The following is a 24,958-nucleotide window of genomic DNA, read 5'->3' as shown; positions in this document are numbered from 1 at the left end:
TTAAATATGGTTATTTCTTGGCATATGATAGGGGTTGGTGGCTGAGCATAAGAATGGGAGTTAGATACTCTTGAATTCATACCCCGGTTTTTACTTAATACTGAGGTAAATATGCATTTATTCATCAGCTCATACAATGAACACTTACTTAGTGACTGCTATGTATAAAACGTGGTGTTTTGAGATACCCATGATGTTTTGTGCATTGACACAGTTGATTATCCGTGGGAAATGCCTCTTCTCTTGGTTTTCATAATGCTACAGTTTCCTAGAGTTCTGTTTTCCTTCTTGGCCTCCTTAATGAGCTTATGTTTCTCTGCCCCTTACATTTTTGTTCTTTAGGATCTGAACTTGCCTTTCTTGGTCAGCCTGCTTCCCAAACTTGACAAAGTGCCCCTCCTTGATGCAATGAGTAGACATCACCATGCCACCTTTATCCCAGGAAATTATAATTGAATTTTTCCTTGTTGATTGCCGCCCCTGACCCCAGTAGACTATAAGCTCCTTGAGGGCAAGGACTCTGGCAAGTTTCTTTCCTGACTGGTAAACTGATCATGCTTCTGCAGGGCTTCTGAGTCTTTAATGTGCACACTGAACACCTGGGATGTTTTGAAAATTCAGATTGTGATCCAGTAGTTCTGGATGGGGCATGAATCATGAACTCTCTTGTGGTACTGATGTTGTAGTGATCTGTGGGTAGCAAAATCTGTGAGTGGAGAATTTTCTCCTATTCCATTTTAAATTTAGTGTTAATTTTAAATAAGTTAATTAAAATAAGACTATATGCAATTTGTAAACCTCCGCCACTTTCTTTTTTTAAACTTGAAGGTAAGATCCTCGGGGCAAGGAAGCTCTGAGGAGCAATTGCTTCAGTGTTTTTAGTTTGACCATACAATTAAAACCAAACAAACAGTAATTGGTCTCAGTGCAGAAGAATGGTTTTTAGAAAGCCATAATTGATCCACACATTCGTGTGTACACACAAAATAATCTGAAAAATAGTTAAGTTTATTTATTCTCATGTGTCATTACATGTACTTTTTAAAAGTTGTGACTTTGCTTGTGTGAAACTTATATTAAAAATATCTGCTATAAGTGTTAGCTAATTAATGAGGTGTCAGATTAGGTTTTTAAATGAGCGTTGATAAATGCCTTAGCTTTTATTAATTGCATGGGCCCCTAAAAAAAAAAAAACTAGAGTAATTGAAAATTTAATTACATCAATGTTTTTCTTCAGAGAACTAAGGCTTATTAAGCTTTAAATGTTCAAACATTTAAGCGTCTATTGAAATACCAATAGCTATAAACAATGTGCAGTTCTAAATACTCATTAAACAAACTCTACCTCACCATAAAGCTAAGCTGAATTTTAAGTAACTCATGTTTTAAGTTCTCGGCTCTGCTCTTACATAAGGAAGGTTAAGCACTTCACTACCGAGCACTGCCGTAGCCTTGTGGGCATCTTCAAAAGTGCTGTGGCTGCTGTTGAACCCCATTCTTCCTGTACCTGGACCAAGAAAGGGAGGCTGATCAGACAACCTGGAACATTTTGCTAGTGTCACATTGCTACTCTTGGAGATTTGTTGTTTTTTCTTTTATTTTTCTTTTTAACCACTAACTGAGAATATACAGATATGACTTTGTATATCTGATGTTTTGGGTTAAAAACATCCTTTCTTTCTTTTGTAAAAATAATGTTAATTTTATTAGGTTTTATTTTTAAGGATAAAAAGTATATATCTCTCCACTCAGGTCAATCTTGTAAACATTAAAAAAATGATAAAGCTTTCTGCTCTCAAATGTGGTAGAGTAAATGGTACCAGACTAGCCTTCCTGCTATATGTAACTAGGAAACTGGACTAAATATATGAATAATCTGTTTTCAGACTTTGAGCAATGTGATCATGAGACAAGATCTTCTGCCTGGAAGCAGTAACTGGGTTCTAGCACACAAGGGAGTATCTAGGCAGGGCACAGCAGTTTTGCAGAGATGAGACAAGGGAGTTGAGTTTGGGAAGACTTAGCTGGTTAGAATTGGGAGGGAAGAGGAACAGAGAGGAGGGAGCTAGGCAAACAAATTGCTCCATACATCTGAGTTTTTGGCTGAATACTAAGCTGTGCATACACAGAGTGGAAATGTATGAAGCTGGGGAAAAACCAATTATCAGGGAACTATAAGCTGAACAACTACTGGTGCTCACATAACATTGAGAGACATTTGAAGTCCAGCCAACCTGAGTGGAGACTTCTTGTGGAACAGCAGAGCATTTAGTAGAGATTCCAGGAAGGCAGTGCATTAAGAGTAACCCTAAACTAGGCTTAGAATAAAATTGACTTTGGATAACCTCCTTCCTAACAAAGCTTGATAGAATCAGACTTACCTGCAAATAACTAACCTATCTGCCCCCTCAAAACCCTCAAAATACTTAAAAGAAGGCAATATAACCTAGGTATTCACAAGACTGGCATCCAAGGAAATAACTACTAGCGGTCATAAAACCCAGGAAAATGTGCCCAAACCAGGACAAAAATCAGTCAACAGAAGATCCAGTAATACAACAAAAGACAGAATTAGCAGACAGGGTCTTTAAAAATAGCTATTATAAATATGTTTAAACATTTAAGGGAAACATGATTATAAAAAGGAGAAAAACAGAAGATATAAGAAGAATAAAATGGAACTTAACAGACTTGAAAAATATGCAGAATTGTTTCTGGGTCCTCAAGTCTGTTCCATGGGCCTTTTTGTCTATTTCCTGTGCTAATACCACACTGTCTTAATAAATATAGTTGTATCCATTCTTGATATCCATTAGAGCAAAGACTTCTACTTGTTCTTTTTTTGTCAAATGGTCACACTATTATTTGTTCTTGTAGTTCCTTTAGGTGTAAGATTAGATTGTTTATTTGAGATTTTTCTTGTTTCTTGAGGTATGATTGTATTGCTATAGACTTTCCTCTTAGAACTGCTTTTGCTGCATTCCATAGGTTATGGATCGTAATGTTTTCGTTGTCATTTGTCTCTAGGTATTTTTTGATTTCCTCGTTGATTTCTTCAGTGATCTCTTGGTTATTTATTTACTTATTGTTTAGCCTCCATGCGGTTGTGTTTTTTTACGTTTTTTTCCCTGTAATTGATTTCTAATCTCATAGCATTATGGTTGGAAAAGATGCTTAATATGATTTCAATTTTCTCAAATTTACCAAGGCTTGATTTGTGACCCAAGATGTGATCTATCCTGGAGAATGTCCGTGTGCACTTAAGAAGAAAGAGTAATCTGTTTTCAGATGGAACGTCCTATAAATATCAATTAAATCTATCTGATCTGTTGTGTCATTTAAAGCTTGTGTTTCCTTATTAATTTTCTGTCTGGATGATCTGTCCATTGGTGTAAGTGAGGTGTTAAAGTCCCCCACTATTATTGTGTTACTGTCGATTTCCCTTTTTATAGCTGTTAGCATTTGCCTTATGTGTTGAGGTGCTCCTATGTTGGGTGCATATATATTTATAATTGTTATATCTTCTTCTTGGATTGATCCCTTGATCATTATGTAGTGTCCTTCCTTGTCTCTTGAAACATTCTTTATTTTAAAGTCTATTTTATCTGATATGAGTATTGCTACTCCAGCTTTATTTGATTTCCATTTGCATGGAGTGTCTTTTTCCATCCCCTCACTTTCAGTCTGTATGTGTTCCTAGGTCTGAAATGGGTCTCTTGTAGACAGCGTATATATGGGTCTTGTTTCTATATCCATTCAGCGAGTCTGTGTCTTTTGGTTGGAGCATTTAATCCAATCACGTTTAAGGTAATTATCGATATGTATGTTCCTATTACCATTTTCTTAATTGTTTTGGGTTTGTTTTTGTGGGTCCTTTTCTTCTTTTGTGTTTCCCACTTAGAGAAGTTCCTTTAGCATTTGTTGTAGAGCTGGTTTGGTGGTGCTGAATTCTCTTAGCTTTTGCTTGTCTGTAAAGCTTTTGATTTCTCCATCAAATCTGAATGAGATCCTTGCCGGGTAGAGTCATCTTGGTTGTAGGTTCTTCCCTTTCATCACTTTAAATATATCGTGCCACTCCCTTCTGGCTTGTAGAGTTTCTGCTGAGAAATCAGCTCTTAACCTTATGGGAGATCCCTTGTATGTTATTTTTCCCTTGTTGCTTTTAATAATTTTTCTTTGTCTCTAGTTTCTGTCAATTTGATTAGTATGTGTCTCGGCGCGTTTCTCCTTGGGTTTATCCTGCCAGGGACTCTCTGCACTTCCTGGACTTGGGTGGCTGTTTCCTTTCCCATGTTAGGGAAGTATTTGACTATAATCACCTCAAATATTTTCTCCAGTCCTGTCTCTCTTTCTTCTCTATCTGGAACCCCTATAATGTGAATGTTGTTGCATTTAATGTTGTCCCAGAGGTCTCTTAGGCTGTCTTCTCATTTCTTTTCATTCTTTTTCCTTTATCCTGTTCCATGTAACAAAAAGAATAAAATATCTAGGAATAAACCTACCTAAGACCTGTATGCAGAAAATTATAAGACACTGATGAAAGAAATTAAAGATGATACAAATAGATGGAGAGATATACCTTTCTTCTCTTTCAGAGATGCATTTAAAGATTTAAATTTCCCTCCAATCACTACTTTGCCTGCTTCCACGTGTTTTAATATGTAGCATTTTAATTTTTTCCTTTTCATTCAATTTCACATATTTTCTAACATCTATTATGATTTTTCTCTGACCCGTAAGTATTTAGAAGTGTATTATTTGCATATGGGAAGTCTATTGATACCTTTGGACATTGTTTTCTAGATTAACTGCATTGTGTCTACATAACAATATTCTACATAACAATCTACATGATTTCAGTCCTCTAACATTTGTCAAGAATTGTTTTATGGCTCAGTGAATGGTTAAGTTTCTTAATTGTGTTGTTCAAATCTTTTATATCTTACAGATTTTTTTCTTCTTCTTCTGTTAATTATTGAGGAAGGCATATAAATATCTCTCACTGTGATTGTATTTTTTTGCCTATTTCTCGTTTTGATTTTGTCAATTTTTGCTTTATTTATTTTGATACCATGTTATTATGTACATAAAAATTTAGGATTGTTATCTTCAATTAATTTCTGGGTTTTATGTGAGATAGGGGTTAAGCTTTGTTTTTTTCTTATTTGGTTATCCAGTTGCTCCAGTACCTTTAAATTTTTTTTTGAATTACAGTGGCAACTTTGTAAAATATCACATTATCATATATTTGTGGGTCTATTTCTGAACTCTCTGTTCTGTTCCATTGATAGGTTTATCTATCTCTGTGCCAATATCAAACTATCTTAATTATTGTGGCCTAGTATTAAGCCTTGAAAACTGGTAGTGTAAATCCTCTGACTTAACTCTTTTTCAATGCTGTCTTGGTTATTCTAAATTTCCACATAAATTTTAGAATCAGATTTTCAATTTATACAAAAAAGTCTGCTGAGCTTTTCATGAGATTTCATTCAATCTATAGATCAATTTTCAGGAGAATTAACATCTTAACAAAATTCATTTTCCCAATTCATAAACATTGTATCTTCTTTAGTACCTCTTATCCCTATTTTGTCATTTTCAGCATAGAGGCTGTATTAGTTTGCTAGGGCTGCCATAACAAAATGTCACAGACTGGGTGGCTTAAACAACAAAAATTTATTTTCTCACAGTTCTGAAGGCTAGAAGTTCAAGATCAAGATGTTGGCAGGTTTGGTTTATCCTGAGGCCTTTCTCCTTAGCTTGCAAATGGCCACCTTCTTGCTGTGACCTCAATATGATCTTTCCTACATTGGAGAACATCCCTGGTGTCGCTTTGTGTGTCCAAATTTCCTCTTCTTCTAAGGACACCAGTCAGATTGGATTAGGGACCACCCTAATGACCTCATTTTAACTTAATCACCCCCTAAAGGCTCTATCTCCAAATACAGTCACATTCTTAATTATTCAGGGTTAGGGCTTCAATGTATAAATTTGGGGAGGAGAGGACACAATTCAGCCCACAAAAGAAATCTGAAACATCTTTTGTTAGATTTGTTCCTATCTGATTTTTATATACTATTGTAAATGATATTGGTTGAAAGAGTTTTTCTCAAGTCTGTGTCTGAGAGTTCCAGTATCTTGAGGCCCATGTGAATCTGTTTCAGTTGTCTGTTATTCCTAATGTTTTTCATTTATGTTGTTCTTTTCTTAGACTGTATATGGCAGTGTAGTTGATGGTTTGTTTTTAGAAATAATTTGAGATGAAGGATGATGATATCTTCCTGTAGAGGTAATTTAGGCTTGTTTCTGTCTTGTGCCTGGGGAGACGAGCTAGTAATCTAGGAATATCTCAATCCAAATTCAGGGACTGAGATTTTTCTGGGCCATACAGAGCTTAGGCAGCCTAACTTATCCTTTGTCCTTATTCCTTGGACTGAATAAGGACTGAGTATTCATTGGTTTTACCAGGATCCCCTATCTTGGTGGGTCTTGGATTAGAACTTTTGCACTTGTAGCACTTTGAGGTTGTCAAACACACTACTCAGCATCTTAGCCTCTTAGAGGCAGGCAAACGTCCTGGAGAAAAATTCGATTCAAGTGCCATGGTCATGTCTTTGTATTAACTGAGTACACACACACACAAACACACGCAGATGTGTCTGGAGAATAAAATCCTATAAGTGAAATTGCTATATCAGAGTTTGTATATGTGTATGTTTGATATATGTGCATCTGTAGAATACAATTCTTGTGGAAATAAATAAAAACCACCCAAGCTGAACAAACAGAGGCTATTTATTGAGAGCTTGCTATAGCAAGGGAGTCAGCTACCATCACTCGCATTTGGCAGGCAGGGGAGTGGGATAGCTTTATAGTGAAAAACTAAGGGAAGGCTTTAGTATTTTCTGATTGGAGGTTGCTGACTTGGGAAATCCGGAGTTGGGCCTAACTAGAAGCGGGGCATCTTATGTGATTGATTTGGAGATCATATTTGGCTTTCTCTGGTTGGTCCTGACTTGGAGGCTGAGGGCAAAAATTGGGAGGCTGGGAGCTGTTGACCAAATCCTCACCACTCTGGGCCGATTGCTAAGGAGGTTGTGATTTAGTTTCCTGGACTGATTGCTGGAGAGTCTGTGATTTGGTTTTCTGGGATGGTTGCTGCAGAGGTTGTGGTTTGGCTTCCTGAGCTTATGTGGTTCTGGTCATTAGTCATTTATATATTCAGTTTCTCATCCTAAAAGTGATATTGTAGTACCAAAGAATATATATTTAACATTTGCCTATTAACTTCAATAGAAGTTGTATTAATTTATCATCTACTAGTAATGTATGATCATCTGCTCTAACACAGCAGGCTATTAAGCTTTTGAATTCTACTTAACTGGTAGGTGAAAATTTGTATCATATTATGGGTTTTTTTTCTTGTTTTTTGAATTTAATTGAATTTAATTTTTTTATACAGCAGGTTCTTGTTAGTTATCTATTTTATACATATTAGTGTATATATGTCAATCCCAATCTCCCAATTCATCCCACCACCACCACCTCCCTCATATTATGTTTATTTGCATTTTAGTAAGATTGAGCATCTTGTCATATATTTAAGAGTCATTTGTGTTTTCTTTTGTGTGAACCATCTTTTCCTATGTTTGCCCATTTTTATAGTAAATTATTGGGTTTTTTTCTCATTAATTTGTGGGGCCTTATTATATATAAAGGAAATTTGCCTTCTGAATGTTAACTGAGTTTATAAATATCTTTCCCAGTTTGTTGTTTATCTTTCGACCTTGTTGTTTTATATATTTCTAAATTTTTATGTGGTCAAATATATCAGTCTTTTTAATTAATTGCTTCTGGGTTTGTGTCCAAGAAGACCTCATCTCCTCTGAGAGTAAAAAAAAAATCTCATGTTAAGTACTTTTGTTTATTTATATAAACACAATCTGGGGATAATATTTGTTAAGACTATGTCATATTGTTTACAAAGAGGCTAGTTAACAACAAAAGTATAATGAATCTTAAAATCATCAGTGGGACTGAGGCGTCTCATCTTCAGAATTCTGAAGTGTTCTCCAGGCAGGAGGCAGTGGCTATGGCAGCTCACAGGTACAGCACTTGAAAACTACAGTAGTCAGAGTCCAAAAGTTTCCACAAAGCAAAACATTCTGGTCTCCTTTGGAAGTCCCATTCCCTAACACCCACTGCCCTTGTATTCCTCCTCTGGAATTCCAGCTGCAAGGCAAGGCCTCAATTTACTGTCGGGAGAACCTGTTCTTGAAATCTTTAATTGTCTTGGCCATCATGGGGGTGATTTTCTTTGCAGGTTTCCTGCTGCAGACTACCCGCGGCAAGTGGGTACTGGTGGTGCTTGAGCAGGCTCTGGCTGGCTCCTCATGGGTGAGGTTAAGGCTGTTTCTGCTGGAGGGAGTATGGATGGTTCCTGTGGGGTACAGGGCTGGTTTGATCTTGACTTTTTCAGGGGCAGCTGCTTCTCCTATTTCAAACTTCTCCTGCCTCCTTCGAACGTCAGAAGGTGGCCTGGCCAGAGAGTTGAGAAGGATCATCTTTGCTTGTTGGCCTTTGGGCTTATTGACTTGTGCAGATTGGATATTCACTGTCAGTGCTTGAAGCCGCTGCTCTCGGGCATCCTGAAGCCGCATGTACATCTCTCACCATGTCTCGTGCTCTTTTGGCCTTTCTTTCCTAAAGTTTTGGTGAGAGTGAATTTTCCATAATTTGTCTGTTTCTTGGACTCATGCATGATTGTATTTCTCTATGCGATACAGCTGATCAGGTGTACAGCTCTCCAAGATGGGTTCAAGAACTGAATATGGGACTCCTCCCACTTTAAAGATTGAATTGATGTTGTTTTAAGTACCCAGATGCACTGCTGGCGCAAGGTCATCATTTTGGCAAGATAGGCACACTTGGAGCCAGAAAACACTTGCATCTTAGAATTCATTCTGTGTCCAGTAAATCCAACTTCTTCCTCTTCCTGGGGTGAAGACAGTGCTTTTTGCTTTGGTCGTAAGGAGGACATCAATCCAGAGGCAAGAAGTGGACGGTCATTGGCCTGGACCCTGGGTAATGGGAGGTCCGGCCACACTGGTGCATCAGTGGGGACTTTTTCCAGCTTGGCCCAGACGTTTCCAGAGGGCTGCAGCTTCTCTGATCTGTTTTCATTCACCTTAGGTAGTTCCTGAACCAAGTCCAAGTTTTCACTTGAATCATATTTTTTAGGTCCTTTTTCTTCAAGAGCAGTGGCTGAAGTTTTCATAATCTTTTTCTTTTTCTCCCTAGGCTGGTTGTGGTTGAGGTATGACTCAAAAGACATGGTGGGCGGCTTGAATTCATTATCCATATCCACCTCCTCACCTTTAGGGAGGGAGCCCTCAGGCTTTCCATCCAAATGAGGAGGTCTTACTTTCCCTTCTTGAATCTTTTGGTTATTGGAAACCTTCTCTTTCACCTTGGGTAACAGGCCTCTTGTCCCCTCTGCTATGTCCAAGCGGTGGAGACGCTGCTTGTTTTTGTCCGGTTTGGTTTTCTCGGAGTCTTCGTGCTTTCGCTTTTTAAGGTCTGAAGCTTGTCTGAAGGGAGGTAAAACCTGGATGCCGCGACCCTCTCTTTCCTTCTCTTTCTCGACACCACTAGAGGGCTGATTCTCGTTTGCGCTGTTCCGGGGGAGAGACCGCGGCCTTTCCTGTGGAGAAAGGCCAGGCCTGATTTTCGTCTGGTCAAAGCAGAGGACTTCTCGTGTCCCTTGGTATAGACCAGGCGTTTGTCCCTGTGGGGAGGCTGGTGTCCCCTGCTTAGACTCCCAGCCCCTCTTCCCTGGGGTGCACCCAGGCGGCGGTCCAGTCTGGCCCAAGGGGCATCTGAGGGGCCTTCTCCAGGCCTCTGCTGTGCAACACGGGCCTCCACCAGGCGTCTGTGACAGTCCCCGTACATCAGACAAGGACGGCTAGACTGAGGAGGAGACCAGCTGTAACCAGATGATCCCCGCCCCGAAGAATAAACTGGGGAACCCCCGCGGCACCGCCTTCTGTCCTCGCCCCTCTCCCGGCCGTGGGACCCGTGGCAGGGCCTCACGAGCTCTGAGGGGTGTCTGTGCAGCTCTGGTCTGTGCTCGCGGCCGTGCGATCCGTCTCTGCGGGCTGCGCGGTGTGCGTGGCCGTGCCCCTCCATCGCCTCCTTCGCCGAAGGAGCGTCCTCTAGGGGCTGTTGGGAATCGCTCTTCCTCAGGTCCTTCTCGGCAGGCTCGGGGTTTCCGTCCACTGGAACCAGCCTCCTCCACAGCGCCGCCAGGTCCCGGCCAGGCTTCCGACGCTCTGGTGTTTGTGCCCTCGACTGGCCATCGGGCCGACCCCGCTCTCCGTGAGAACGGCCGCCGGAACGGGCGAGGCCAGTGGCGCTTCTGGTCTCTTCACGGCCTCCTCCGCGACCTGGTGCCCGGCCGCCGCCGCCCGGCCCTGCCCTGCCCCGAGCTCCCCCGGGTGCACACGGCGCGGCCCCGCCTCTGGCGCTCGGGGCGCGGAGCCCCCACGGGAATGGCCACCAGCGCGCGTCCGGGACGCAAGGAAGCCCCAGCGCCTCCTTCCTGAGGGGGCTGAGAGCTGTGCCCAAATTACATCACCACCAGTCGGGAGTCCCTGGGCCGCCCCGTCCCACTTGGGTCCCGAGAGCAGCAGGAATCAATCAACAGTGATGACAACCCTAGCGCTGTGCGCTTGCCATCGACTATTCCAGCCTCTACACAACCAAAGAAGAGTTATATTATCCCCATTGTACGGGTGAGTAAACTGAAAGTCTTAGAATTTATTAGATCTAAGAATTCCTGACAGTTATTTTTATTTTGTTTTCAATATTCTCAGTAGTATAAATTGACAGTTCTAATGATTACTTATGTAATAATAAGTCAAGCTTAAAGAAATAATAGGTAACAAACAGAATAAATAAGTAAAACCACCACATTCCCACAACCCAGATACACTAAGGTATTATTACCCAACAGTGAACCTTGGTGTATATCCATATATCTTTCCAGATCCTTTGCTATGTGTGTATATACATATACATGCACACACCCGTATATTTTATCAAAATGAAATTGTATTGTAAATATTGTTCTTTAACCAACTAGTTCTCTAACCAGAGTGCAAAACAGGATCATGCATTGTATCTGGTTGTATCCCCTATGTCTCTTTGAATTTGCACAGCTTCTCCCATCCCCTACCTTCTCTATTTCTATTTATTTTATTTATTTTATCTTCTAGTTTTATTGAGATATAATTGACATACAGCACTGTATAAATTTAAGGTATACAGCACAATGATTTGACTTGATACATCATGAAATGATTATCACAAGTTTAGTGAACATCTAGCATCTCATATAGATACAAAATTAAGGAAATAGAAAAAAAATTTTCCTTGTGATAAGAACTCTTGGGATTTGCTGTCTTAACTACTTTCATATATAAATACAGCAGTATTAATTATATTTATCATGTTGTACATTATATCCCTAGTACTTATTTATCTTATAACTGAAGCTTGTACCTTTTGACCACCTTCATCCAATTCCTCCTCCCTCCACCTACTGCCTCTGGTAACCACAAATCTGATCTTTTTCTATGAGTTTGTTTGTTTGTTTTGAAGTTTAATTCACTTACCATACTATGTTAGTTCCTGTTATATGACATAATGACTTGATATACATTCGATTTATATAATTTCAAAATGATCAACACAGTAAGTCAGTTTTGAGCTGTCATCATACAAAGATATTATATAGTTATTGACTATATTCCCCACACTGTGCATTTCCTACCCGTGACTCATTTATTTTGCAGCCAGAAGTTTGTTCCTCTTAATCTCTCTCACCTATTTCTTTCCTCCTTCCCGCTCCCCTCTGGCAATCACCTGTTTGTTCTCTGTATCTATAACTCTTTTTGTTTTGTTATGTTTGTTCATTTGTTTTGTTTTTTAGATTCCACATATATGTGAAACCATTTAGTATTTGTCCTTCTCAGTTGGATTTATTTCACTTAGCATAATACCCTCTAGGTCCATCCATGTCATTGTAAATGGCAATATTTCATTCTTTTTTTATGGCTGAGTAATATTTAATTGTATATATATGCCACATCTTCTTTATCCATTCACCTATTGTTGGGCAATTAGGTTGCTTCCATATCTTGGCTATTGTAAATAATGCTGCAGTGAACATAGGGGTACATAGATCTTTTCTAATTAGTGTTTTCATTTTCTTTGGATAAGTACCCAGGAGTGGAATTGCTGGATCATATGGTAGTTCTATTTTTAATTTTTTGAGGAATCTCCATACTGTTTTTCATAGTGGCTGCACCAATTTACATTCCCATCAACAGTGCAAGAGGATTCCCTTTTCTGCACATCCTCACCAACACTTGTTATTTGTTGTCTTTTTGTTAATAGCCATTGTGACAGGTATGAGGTGGTATCTCATTGTGGTTTTGATTTGCATTACCCTGATGATTAGTGATGTTGAAAATCTTTTCATCTGCCTGTTGGCTATCTGTATGTCTTCTTTGGAAAAATGTCTATTCAGATCCTCTGCCTGTTTTTTAATCCGGTTGTTTGTTTTTTGATGTTGAGTTGTATGAGATCTTTGTATATTTTGGATATCAACCCCGTATTGGATATATTTTTTGCAATTACATTCTCCCATTCAGAATGTGGCTTTTCATTTTGTTGATGGTTTCCTTCACTGTGCAAAGCCTTTTACTTTGATGTAGTCCCATTTGTTAATTTTTGCTTTTGTTTCCCTTGCCTGAGGAGACATATTCAAAAAAGTATTACAAAGATCAATGTCAAAGAGCATACTGCCTATGTTTTCTTCTAGAAGTTTTATGGTCTCAGGTCTTACCTTTAAGTCTTTAATGCATCAAGTTTATTTTTGTGCATAGTGTGAGAGAGTATTCTGGTTTGATACTTTTGCGTGTAACTGTCCAGTTTTCCCAACACCATTTATTAAAGAGGCTGTCTTTTCCCCATTGTATATTCTAGCCTCCGTTGTTGTAGATTAACTGCCCATATAAGTTTTGGTTCATTTCTGGGCTGTCTATTCTGTTCCATTGATCCATGTGTCTGTTTTTGTGCTAGTACTATACTGTTTTGATGACTGTAGCTTTGTAGTAAAGTTTGAAATCAGGGAGTGTGATACCTCCAGCTTTGTTCTTATTTTCTGAAGATTGTTTTGCCTAATATTTTGTTGAGGATTTTTACATCTATGTTCATCAGTGATATTGGCCTGTAATTTTCTGGGTTTTTTGTGATGTCTTTGTCTGCTTTTGGCATCAGGGTGATGCTGGCTTCATGTTTGGAAGAATGTGTTTGGAAGTGTTCCTTCCTCTGCAGTTTTTTGGAATAGTTTGAGGAGGATAGGTTTTAGCTCTTCTCTAAATGCTTGGCAGAAATCCCCTGTGAGGCCATCTGGTCCTGGACTTTTGTTTGTCGGGAGTTTTTTTTTATTATTATTATTACTGTTTCAATTTCATTACTGGCAATTGGTTTGTTCATATTTTCTATTTCTTCCTGATTCAGTCTTGAGAGATTGTACATTTCTAGGAATTTGTCCATTTCTTCTAGGTTGTTCATTTTATTGGCATATAATTGTAGTTACCTCTTATGATCCTTTGTATTTCTGTGGCCTTGGTTATAACTTCTCCTATTTCATTTCTGACTCTGTTGATTTGGGCCCTCTCTATTTTTTTCTTTTTTCTTTTCTTTTTTTTTTTTTGCGGTACGCGGCCTTTAACTGTTGTGGCCTCACCCGTTACGGAGCACAGGCTCCGGACGCTCAGGCCCAGCGGCCATGGCTCACGGGCCTAGCCACTCCGCGGCATCTTCCCGGACTGGGGCACGAACCCATGTCCCCTGCATCGGCAGGCAGACTCTCAACCACTGAGCCACCAGGGAAGCCCTCTATTTTTTTCTTGATGAGTCTGGAGAAAGGTTTATCAAGTTTGTTTATCTTTTCAAACAACCAGCTCTTAGTTTCATTCATCTTTTCTATTTCTTTTTTTAGTCTTTATTTCATTTCTGCTCTGATCTTTATGATTTCTTTCCTTTTATTAATTTTGTGGGTTTTTTCTTTCTCTAGTTCCTGTAGGTGTAAGGTTAGGTTGTTTGAGATTTTTCTTGTCTCCTGAGGTAAACTTGTGTTGCTATAAACTTCCCTGTTAGAATTGCTTTTGCTTTGTCCCATAGATTTTGGATAGTGTTTTTTTGTTTTAATTTTCTCCAGGTTTTAAAAATTTTGTCTTTGATTTCTTCAATGATCCATTGGTTGTGTAGTAGCATATTGTTTAGCCTCCACATGTTTGTGTTTTTGCATTTTTTTCTTGTATTTGATTACTAGTCTCATAGTGTTGTTATTGGAAAAGATGCTTGTTATGATTTCAGTTTTCTTAAATTTACTGAGACTTGTTTTGTGGCCTAGCATGTGATCTATCCTGTAGAATGTTCCATGTGCACTTGAAAAGAATGTGTATTCTGCTGCTTTTGGATGGACTGTTTCATGTATATGGATATGATCCATTTGGCCTAATGTGTCTTTTAAGGCCAGTGTTTCCTTATTGATTTTCTGTCTGGATGATCTGTCCATTGATGTAAGTGGGGGTTGTTAAATTACCTTACTATTATTGTAATACTGTCATACTGTAATACTGTAATACTGTTTTCCCCTTTCTATCTGTTAATATTTGCTTTATGTATTTAGGTGCTCTTATATGGGGTGCATATATATTTACAATTGTCTTCTTAGATTGATCCCTTGATCATTAGGTAATGTCCTTCTTTGTTTCTTGTTGTAGTCTTTGTTTTAAAGTATTTTACCTGATATAAGTATTGCTACCCTGGCTTTCTTTTCATTTTAGTCCGCATGGAATACCCTTTTCCATCCTTTCACTTTCAGTCCATGTGTGTCTTTAGATCTAAAGTGAGTCTCTTGTAGGCAGCATATATACGGGTCTTGTTATTGTGTGCATTCAGCCACTCTGTGTCTTTTGATTGGAACATTTAGTCCATTTACATTTAGAGTAACTATTGATAGATATGTACTTATTGCCATTTTATTAATTGTTTTGGGGTTGTTATTGTAGTTCTTTTTCTTTCTGTCTTCTTTTGCTCTCTTCCCTTGTGATTTGATGACTATCTTTAGTGTTATGGTTGGATTCCTTTCTCTTTTTGTGTGTGTGTATCTATTATGGATTTTGGGATTGTGGTTATCGTGAGGTTTATATATACCAATATATATTTTAAGATGCTGATCTTTTAAGTTCAAATACATTTTAACAATCCTACATTTTTACTCCCCCATGTTTATTGTTTTTGACATCATATTTCCCATCTTTTTGTTTTTTATATCCTTTAAATACTTAATATGGATATAGATGAGTCTAGTATGCTTGTCTTTTAACCTTCCTACTAGTTTTACATGTGGTTGATTTACTACCTTTATAGGATATTTGCCTTTACCAATAAGATTTTTCCTTTCATAATTTTCCTATTTCCAGTAGTGGTCTCTTCTTTTTCACTTAAAGAAGTCTTTTTAACATTTCTTGTAAAGCTGGTTTGGTAGTGCTGAACTCCTTTAGCTTTTGCTTGTCTGTAAACCTTTTGATCACTCTGTCAAATCTGAATGAAAGCATTGCCAGATAAAGCATTCTTGGTTGGAGGTTTTTCTGTTTCATCTCTTTAAATACATTGCCACTCCCTTCTGGCCTGCAGAGTTTTTGTTGAAAAGTCAGCTGATAGCCTATGGGAGTTTCCTTGTACTTAACTTGTTGCTTTTCTCTTGCTATTTTTATCTCTCACTTTATCTTTAATTTTTGCTATTTTTATTACAATATGTGTTGGTGTGGTCCTCTTTGGGTTGATCCTGTTTGGGAATCTCTGTGATTCTTGGACCTGGATGTCCATTTCTTTTCACAGGTTAGGGAAGTTTTCTACTATTATTTCTTCAGATAAGTTTTCTACCACTTTATCTCCTCTTCTTCTGGGACCCTATAATGTGAATGTTAGTACCTTGATGTTGTCCTAGAGGTCTCTTAAGCTATCCTCATTAAAATTTTTTTCCTTTTTTCTGTGCAGCTTGTGTGATTTCTACTACTCTGTTTTCCAGCTCACTGATCCATTCCTATGTATCATCTAATCTACTGCTGATTACTTCTAGTGTATTTTAAAATTTCAGTTACTGTATTCTTTATCTTTGGTTCTTCTTTATGTTTTCTAACTCCTTATTAATAACTTCCAACTTCTCACTCTGCTCACCCAATCTTCTCCTGAGTTCTTTGAGCATCTTTACAGCTACTACCTTGAACTCTTTATTGGGTCGATTGATTATCTCCACTTCACTTAGTTCATCTTCTGGGGTTTTATCATGTTCCTTCATTTGAAACATATTCTTCTGTCACCTGATTTTACCTAATTTGCTGTTTTTATTTCTATATATTTGGTAGGTTGATTATGTTTCCTGACCTTGGAGAAGTGGACTTTTGTAGATGTCCTGTGTTTCCCAGCAATGCACTTCCCTCTGGTCACAAGAGCTATATGCTCTAGGGGTGCCCCCTATGTGGGCTGTGTGGGTCCTTCTGTTGTGACAGGCTGACTACTGTGGGTGGTCTGGTATGCCTGGCTGGTTTATATATAGCAATATATATATGTATTTAAAAAACTGGTTTGTTGTCAGGCCCTGTCTTGCGCTGAAGCTGCTAGTCACTGGTGCGTGAGGCGGGGTCACAGGGCAGCTGGGTACAAGGCCCTGGTGTGTTCTGGGGCTAGTGCTGGTCCGCTGATGGGTGGAGCCAGGTTCTAGGATGGTGGTTGTGGGGCTAGGTGTCCCGGATCCACTAGATGGCCTGCTGGTGTGGGACCTGTTCCTGACACAGCTGTCTGTGGGGTCTGGGGTGTCCTAAAGCTGGTGTTGGCCTGCTGGTGAGTGGGGCTGGAACCTGGGGTTGGGGGGATCCTGGGGCTAGTGTTGGCCTGCTGGTGGATGGGCCCAGGGCCAAGGGGTTCCCAGGACTAGTGGCAGCCTGCCGTGGGTGAGGCTGAGGCCCATGAGGTCCCGGGGCTAGTGCAGGTTCACTGGTGTGAGGGTTCTGGGGAACAGGACTGAGTCCCGGGGCAGCTGTGGGCTCGGGGGTATTAAGGCAGCTAGCCTACTGGTGGGTGAGGTTTTATCCCCACCTATCTAGCTACTTGGCCTGAGATGTCCCAGTATTGGTGCTTCCAGGCTGGTAGGTGGGGCCAGTCCCAGCACTAATAAGCTAGAGGGAGGATTCCAGAATGGCATTGGCCAGCAACAGTGTCCTTGTGGTAGAACAAGCTTCCAAAAATGGCTGCCACCAGTGTCTGTGTCCCCAGGGTGAGCTCCAGTTTCCTCCCACCTCTCTAGGAGGCTCTCCAAGATCACCAGGTGCATCTGACTCAGGCTCCTTTCAAATTATTGCTTCGGCCCTAGGTCCCAGCACATGTGAGATTTTGTGTGCATTTTAAAGATGAAGTCTTTATTTCCCACAGTCCTCTGGCTCTCCTGAAAGTAAGCCCCACTGGCCTTCAAAGCCAAACATTCTAGGTGCAGGACCCCCAGGCTCAGGAGCCTGATGTGGGGCTTGAACCCCTCACTCCTTGTGGGGAACCACTGCAATTGTAATTATCTTCCCATTTGTGGGCTGCCCACCCACGGGTATGGGTCTTGACTATACAGCATCTCTGCCCTTCCTACCTGTCTCATTGTGGTTCCTTCTTTATGTCTTTAGTTGTAGAAGAACTTTCCTACTAGTCTTCTGGTCTTTCTCATCACTAGTTGCTCTGTAAATAGTTGTAATTTTGGTGTGCCCATGGGAGGAGGTGAGCTCAGGGTCTTCCTACTCCACCATCTTGGCCGTTCTCTCCTATTTTATTTTATTTTATTTTATTTTATTTTATTCTTTATGTATTTATTTATTTTTTGCTGTACGCGGGCCTCTCACTGTTGTGGCCTCTCCCATTGTGGAGCACAGGCTCCGGACGTGCAGGCTCCGGACGCGCAGGCTCAGTGGCCATGGCTCACGGGCCTAGCCGCTCCGCGGCATGTGGGATCTTCCCGGACTGGGGCATGAACCCGTGTCTCCTGCATCGGCAGGTGGACTCCCAACCACTGCGCCACCAGGGAAGCCCTCCTATTTTATTTTTAATGACACTAACCTGTTCAAGAAACCATGCCAATTGTTTTGGAGAACATCTCCCTTTCTACAGTTGTCTGATTGTTTCCTCAAGGTTTCACCTGCTGTTCTATTCCTGGTGAGACTGTGGTGTCACCTTACTGTGATTGCAGTCTGATCTCTCCATCATGCAGCTGTGTTGCAACTAGAAAGTAGCCTGTCCATAATCTAGTTCCGTGTTTAATAACAATGGCATGGCACAGCAAGTCCCCTGTGTTTCAGTAGGCTTTATACTTCCCTGAAATCCCCAATTCTATAACGAGTTCAATCTCAGGATTTACAACAAATGCCTCCCTTCATGGAACACTGTTCCTGAGTGTAGCTGACCTGTTCTGATTTTGTATTAAATACAATAAATACCTTCCCTGGATCTGTAGATACCCCTTCTGGTAGTTCTAGTGCTTTGTCAAGTTGTGCAGCATTTGGAACTTGGGAAGTTTCTTGGTAGAAACAGGAGATAATCAGGAAACAAATTAGAACCTATGGGTATATATATTCAAGCTTTTAAGTGAATATTAGATGCAAGGACTGTAAAATAGAACTATAATGAAAACATTTGAAAGAAGAAATGTGTCCTTTTTAACTGTTTGTTTTTGAGATGGAAAGCTTAATGCAAAATTTAGATCTTATTACAGAAATTGAAACGAGCTCATGCAAATTAATCTCCATAAAAAAGAAATTAAAAGCACTAATGCTGTTTGTGGTGTATATACAGTAACATTTCCTAAATATCTTCTGGGTCTAAAGCTAGGAATGATATTCAATGTTTCTTTTCCTCAGGCTACAGTATCATAGGATTCAATTTTGAATCGGATAATGTAGGCACTTTTGTTGCACAGTAGCCCACAAAGGAAATGAAGGAAGTAGAAAACAGCCAGATTATTGAAGCAGAGACAAATGAGACACCCCAGTTAGATGCTCACTTCTGGGCCTCCTTTCTTTGGTAGACAGAAACTAATTGAGCATCTAATTGTGTCCATTTCAGGGGCACACCATCTTTTACAGTTTAAATTGACCATTGGTGGTGGCCTATTCTTAGTCTTTTAATTCAGAAGACAATTTTCTATGATAATTTGAATGGCATGAGTAGAAAGGTTTTATAGATCTGGCAAACTTTATACTTTTAATTAACAAATTTATAAGACCGTATTCTGTGTTTCAAGTAACCTCACGCCTTAAATACTTAACACTAGGTATTTGAATAGAGTTTTCTTATCTCTCCTTAAATTCTGAATTACCATCAAACTTAAAGCAGAAGTAGCATTATTATTTTAAGGCCTGGGCACCCCAACTATAAGCTGTTTCACAGTCTGCATGGTAAGAAAGCCATTTTTGAAGCAACCTCATTATCAAACAATTCTAAGTCACTGAACCAGAGTATCCTTCAGTCCCCATCATCTGCTGTAGAGATCAGGACTGTTTGCCAAACTTTGTGATTCCAGCCATAAAGCCCTAGAAATAACTCTTGATTGGAGTTGGGACAGCTATCGTTTTCCAGGAATATAATAAAAACTTGGTACAAGTCCCTCTGATAGATTGTTTATAGTCTTTCAAGAATATGATCAACATTGCTCAGATCAGCTCAGGATCCGGAAGTCCATCCCAAGAATTAGAGCTTTGCCTTCCTATTCATCCTGATGTACCATGAGTTCACTAGGTCAGTGGTGTTCACTGTTTGAGCGACTCTCCAGGGATTCCAAAAGGAATTTGAGGGAGATTATTCTGACAAATCCTCCAGCTCAAGTTTGGTGCGGGCAGCTGTGAAAGCCAAAGCTCTCCCTAGGGATAGTGGACAATAAGACTCCTATGTTTCTCTCCCTCAGTGTATATGCACATGGAGGGAGGGAGGTAAATTCAGGGGGACATGGGAGTAGGAAGTGTAGTGTGGAGGAGGAGCTGCCTTTGGGTGACTTTGTCTGGATCTTTCCCTCCTAGTGAATGGAACACCCAAGGCCAGCATCAGTGTCAGGACATTTCTCACCCCACCCCCATATCTACTGATGGAGGAGAGGGGAGGGAACCCAGATGTCAGAACGGCTCATCTGCCAAGGTGATGATGGAATTCCTTAGCCTGGAAATGTTTTGATCTGTGAACCGTTGAACCCAAGCCAACGTGTTTCTTTGCTCTTTACTTGCCAAAGTATTGAAGTTAAACAATTCAGAAGTCTATGGCTAAAAAATTGAGCCACTGTGCCCCCATCCCTTTCCTCTACCCAGAGGTAACTACACATCTAGATGTTTATTCCTTTCTTTTTCTATGAGTGAAAGAGTGTGGGTATGTATTTCTGTGATTTTTCACCTTACATATGTCTTAGAATTAGGTAGATTTGCATCTGCTCACATAGAAAGATGTTCAAGACATATTATTAAGTGGGGGAAAAAGCAAGATGCCCAACAGTATATATAAAATGATAAAATTTTTTGCAAATTTAAAAGAATTTGTGCATATATATGTTGATATATTCATAAACCCCTTTCAGAATGATTACATGAGAAATTAACAATGGTGGATAGGGTGAAGAGAGAAATGTTTCTTTTTAAACTTTTTGTACTAATCGAAGTTTTTCTTTGTCAAATTTAAACATTACTTTTTTTTTATAGGTTTATTGGAATATAATTGCTTTACAATGTTGTGTTAGTTTCTGTTGTACACCAAAGTGAATCAGCTATATGTATACATATATCCCCATATCCCTTCCCTCTTGAGCCTCCCTCCCACCCTCCCTATCCCACCCCTCTAGGTGGTCACAAAGCACGAGCTGATCTCCCTGTGCTATGCAGCAGCTTCCCACTAGCCATCCATTTTACATTTGGTAGTCTATATAGTCCATGCCACTCTCTCACTTCGTCCCAGCTTCCCCTTCACCCCTGTGTCCTCAAGTCCGTTCTCTACGTCTGTGTCTTTATTCCTGCCCTGCCAATAGGTTCATCAGTACCTTTTTTTTAGATTCCATGTATGTGCATTAGCATACAGTATTTGTTTTTCTGTTTCTGACTTCACTTTATATGACAGACTTTAGGTCCATCCACCTCATTACAAATAACTCAATTTTGTTCCTTTTTATGGCTGCGTAATATTCCACTGTATATATATATGTGCCACATCTTCTTTATCCATTCATCTGTCGATGGACATTTAGGTTGCTTCCATGTCCTGGCAATTGTAAATAGTGTTGCAATGAACATCGTGGTACATGACTCTTTTGAATTATGGTTTTCTCAGGGTATATGCTCAGCAGTGGGATTGCTGGGTCATAGTTTTAGTTTTTTAAGGAACCTCCATACTGTTCTCCGTAGTGGCTGTATCAATTTACATTCCCACCAACAAAGCAGGAGGGTTCCCTTTTCTCCACACCCTCTCCAGCATTTATTGTTTGTAGATTTTTTGATGATGGCCATTCTGACACATGTGAGGTGATACCTCATTGTGGTTTTGATTTGCATTTCTCTAATGATTAGTGATGTTGAGCATCTTTTCATGTGTTTGTTGCCAATCTGTATGTCTTCTTTGGAGAAATGTCTATTTAGGTCTTCTGCCCACTTTTGGATTGGGTTGTTTGTTTTTCTGATATTGAGCTGCAGGAGCTGCTTGTATATTTTGGAGATTAATCCCTTGTCAGTTGCTTCATTTGCAAATATTATCTCCCATTCTGAGGGTTGTCTTTTCGTCTTGTTTATGGTTTCCTTTGCTGTGCAAAAGCTTTTAAGTTTCATTAGGTCCTATTTGTTTATTTTTTATTTTATTTCCATTACTCTAGGAAGTGGGTCAAAAAGGATCCTGCTGTGATTTACATCAAAGAGTTAAACATTACCTTTAATTCACACTTCCTTTCTATTTGGGAGTAGACAGTAAGTGGGTGGAGAGAAAATACAATGTCTTCAAAATCTTTCCGCGTCAGTGTATATAGATCTACTTCGTGATACATAGTAAGCCTGTATCATGATTTAGTTAACCACTAATGGACATTTTAGAGTATTTCTAATTTTGGAGGGGAATACACATAATGCTGTATTAGACGTCCTTGAACATTTATTATTTTGCACATGTGAAGTATTTCTATAATATAGTATAATTGATCTAGCATAAATGGTGAGGTATGGAATTGCGGGGTCAGTGGGCATGTGCATGTTTCCTTTTGCTGTATAAAAGTGTTGTACTAGTTTATATTTCCACCAACTGTATCTGAGTACATATTCTTTCACACCTTGCCAACTCTGAATATTATCTGGATAAAAATTTTTAAATTTCTGTGTTAAAAAATTTTGAGATTCTTTTTGAAAGAAGTTTATTTTTTTCCAAATGAACTGAGGAAATATTAACACTACTTAAGGTGGTTTCTTCAAATTTTCTGTGTACTGCAAGTTGTGATAACAGCAGAAAGAAAACATAAAGGAAATATCTGCCTAGATGATTTTGTGTTTTCTTTTCTGTCTGGGGAGTCTACCCTGTAGCCACATTGACTCAGCAAGCTTGTTACAGCCAAGTCATCAGAGCAAGTAAAGAAGCATCATTGCCGCATCCCAAGACATGACCAGGCTCTACCATCAGGGTGGTGAGGAGGCCCTCACAGCAGTGTGGGTGATAAGCAGCCCTCCCATTTCCATTTTGAATAACTTCAAAATATTGCATGAAATCATTTCTATTTCCAGTCATATCATATATTTTATATTACTCAAAACATTGCTCAAATTATTTACATTCGTTTTAGCCTTTTTCCCCCTAACTCTCCCTGTTTTATGCATTTTAAAACAGTTTTATTGAGATATAATTCATATACCATGCAACTCACCCATTTATTTTTTATTTTTCTAAGATGATTCTTTTTTTAGATTTTTTTTCTTGGCTGTGCCGGGTCTTCGTTGTGGCATGCAGGATCTTCGTTGTGGCATGCGGGCTTCTCTGTAGTTGTGGTGTGCGGGCTCTCTAGCTGAGGCACACTAGGGGCTCAGTTGCCCTGCGGTATGTGGGATCTTATTTCCCTGACCACGGATGGAACCCGCGTCCCCTGAATTGGAAGGCAGCTTCTTAACCACTGGATCACCAGGGAAGTCTAACTCACCCATTTAAAGTGTGCAATTCTATGGCTTTTAAGGACAGGGGGTGACGGTTAAGGGGTGCAGAGTTTCTTTTTGGGGTAATGAATATGTTTTTAAATTATCATGGTGGTAGTTGTATAAATCTGATCTGGGCTCTACCCAGGTGACCACCTTTAGGAAATTCAGGGCTGTCAGCCAAAGCCAGTGCAGTGTGTGTCGTACTGAGGAGCACAAGCAAAACACTCCCGGCTGTTTTTTCTCAGCATCTTAGTCATAAGGGACCATTTGCATTAGTGCGTGTTTAGATTAGGAAGAAGCACGTGCTTTCAGAGTGAAGGATGGAGGGTCTCTGAACTATATGAACAAAGCAACTAACAGCTGTTAAGTACCCGCCAAACACTGACCTGAGGCTGGCAGAGCACCCCACAGTTTGCAAAACACCAGGTGGAAATGGACCTGGTCAGTGTCGAGTGCAGTCCCTCTGGAGATAGTCATGGCTTTCATGGCTCTTTAATTCAAATCCTTTTGTTCTCAAAGACCTTTGCGTACAAATGAGATGGATGGGCTTCACGTACAGCAGGACTGTGCTTTTCAGGAATTAAAGGCATGATCTCCTACAAGACGCACTCCTCCTGGTGCCGCAGGGTGACTAACTAACTGAGGTCTAGCCAGTAGTTGCTTTGAAATGGTCACTAAAATTGTGAGATTATGTTTGAGGAATTGTAAGAGACACCATTTGTTGCTATGTGAGCTCAGCTAAGACTGGCAACCACGGTTGTTTAATTTGGGCAAATTTGGTACAATTTTTGGCAGATTAGAACAGTAGCTTCTCTCTGGTCAGATGTGAATGTGCAGGGGCCGGAGTGGACACTGATGGGAAGGGTTAATGCAGGGGAGGAGTTGATGCAGGGAAGGGCACAGGCCGGAACCAGAGACCTCGGTTCTGAGTCTAACCCCCAAGCATGAGTTTGAGAATGTGGACGTTTAGAAACATATCCCATCAATCTTATTGCTGCTTGTTTAATATGCAGTTTTATTTTGAAAACTTGATTTGGACTAAATTTTGTGATGATTGTCATCTTTTTTATTATGTAAGTAGTAATTTGGAACTACCTAAATTTCATGAAGTACTTCCCTTCCTCATACACTAGATGGCACTACAGGCGAGGCAAATCAACTTAGAAAAATAGAGACTTCGACTACCAAGGCTAATTTTGGTAAATTAGAAAGGCTTCAGTCTTCACCAAGAGTTGTTGTGTCAGCATCTTCAGAAAGATGAGGGAAAACTGCCAGTGTTGGACATCTTAATAGGATGTCATTTTGTATAGTGGCTTTCAAGTTGTTTTTTTACTGTGACCAACTGTGAGACGTCTTAGACTGGGATCCAGTGGACACACACATGCAAACACAACAGAAGTTTCACGAAGCGATACTAAGCCTTCTTACCTGTTATGCATTCTGTGATAATTCTGTTGCGTTGAACTATGCTGCTTGTAGCCCATTGATTTCATGACCTGTAGTTTGACAAAAACAGTTTTCTAGTGGACCTATCAAATATCAGTCTCTGCTTAGCACTTGGCACCATGCCAGGTACTTGGGGGGGCCATGAAGAAATACTTAACTATACTTCTGTTTTCTGAGAAAGAGAAGAGTTAACTTGAGAAGCCTTA

General features: G+C 39.8%; 2 protein-coding genes across 7 annotated transcripts in view; one reads left to right on the top strand and one right to left on the bottom strand.

Moving 5' to 3' along the window:
- KATNAL2 (katanin catalytic subunit A1 like 2) overlaps positions 1-24,958 on the top strand; it is an 87,874-nt gene that overhangs the window by 5,177 nt on the left and 57,739 nt on the right. The window lies entirely within an intron of this gene.
- On the bottom strand, positions 8,253-12,865 carry LOC137204203 (elongin-A-like). The gene is given in 5 exon segments (XM_067701451.1): positions 8,253-8,872; positions 8,875-9,723; positions 9,726-10,319; positions 10,322-10,670; positions 12,770-12,865. Coding segments are annotated over 5 exon segments (2,508 nt in total).

This window comes from Pseudorca crassidens, chromosome 12 (genome assembly GCF_039906515.1).
Source record: "Pseudorca crassidens isolate mPseCra1 chromosome 12, mPseCra1.hap1, whole genome shotgun sequence".
NCBI lineage: Eukaryota > Metazoa > Chordata > Mammalia > Artiodactyla > Delphinidae > Pseudorca > Pseudorca crassidens.
Note: the sequence above shows the minus strand (reverse complement) of the source record. Positions and strands in the feature narration are given on the sequence as shown.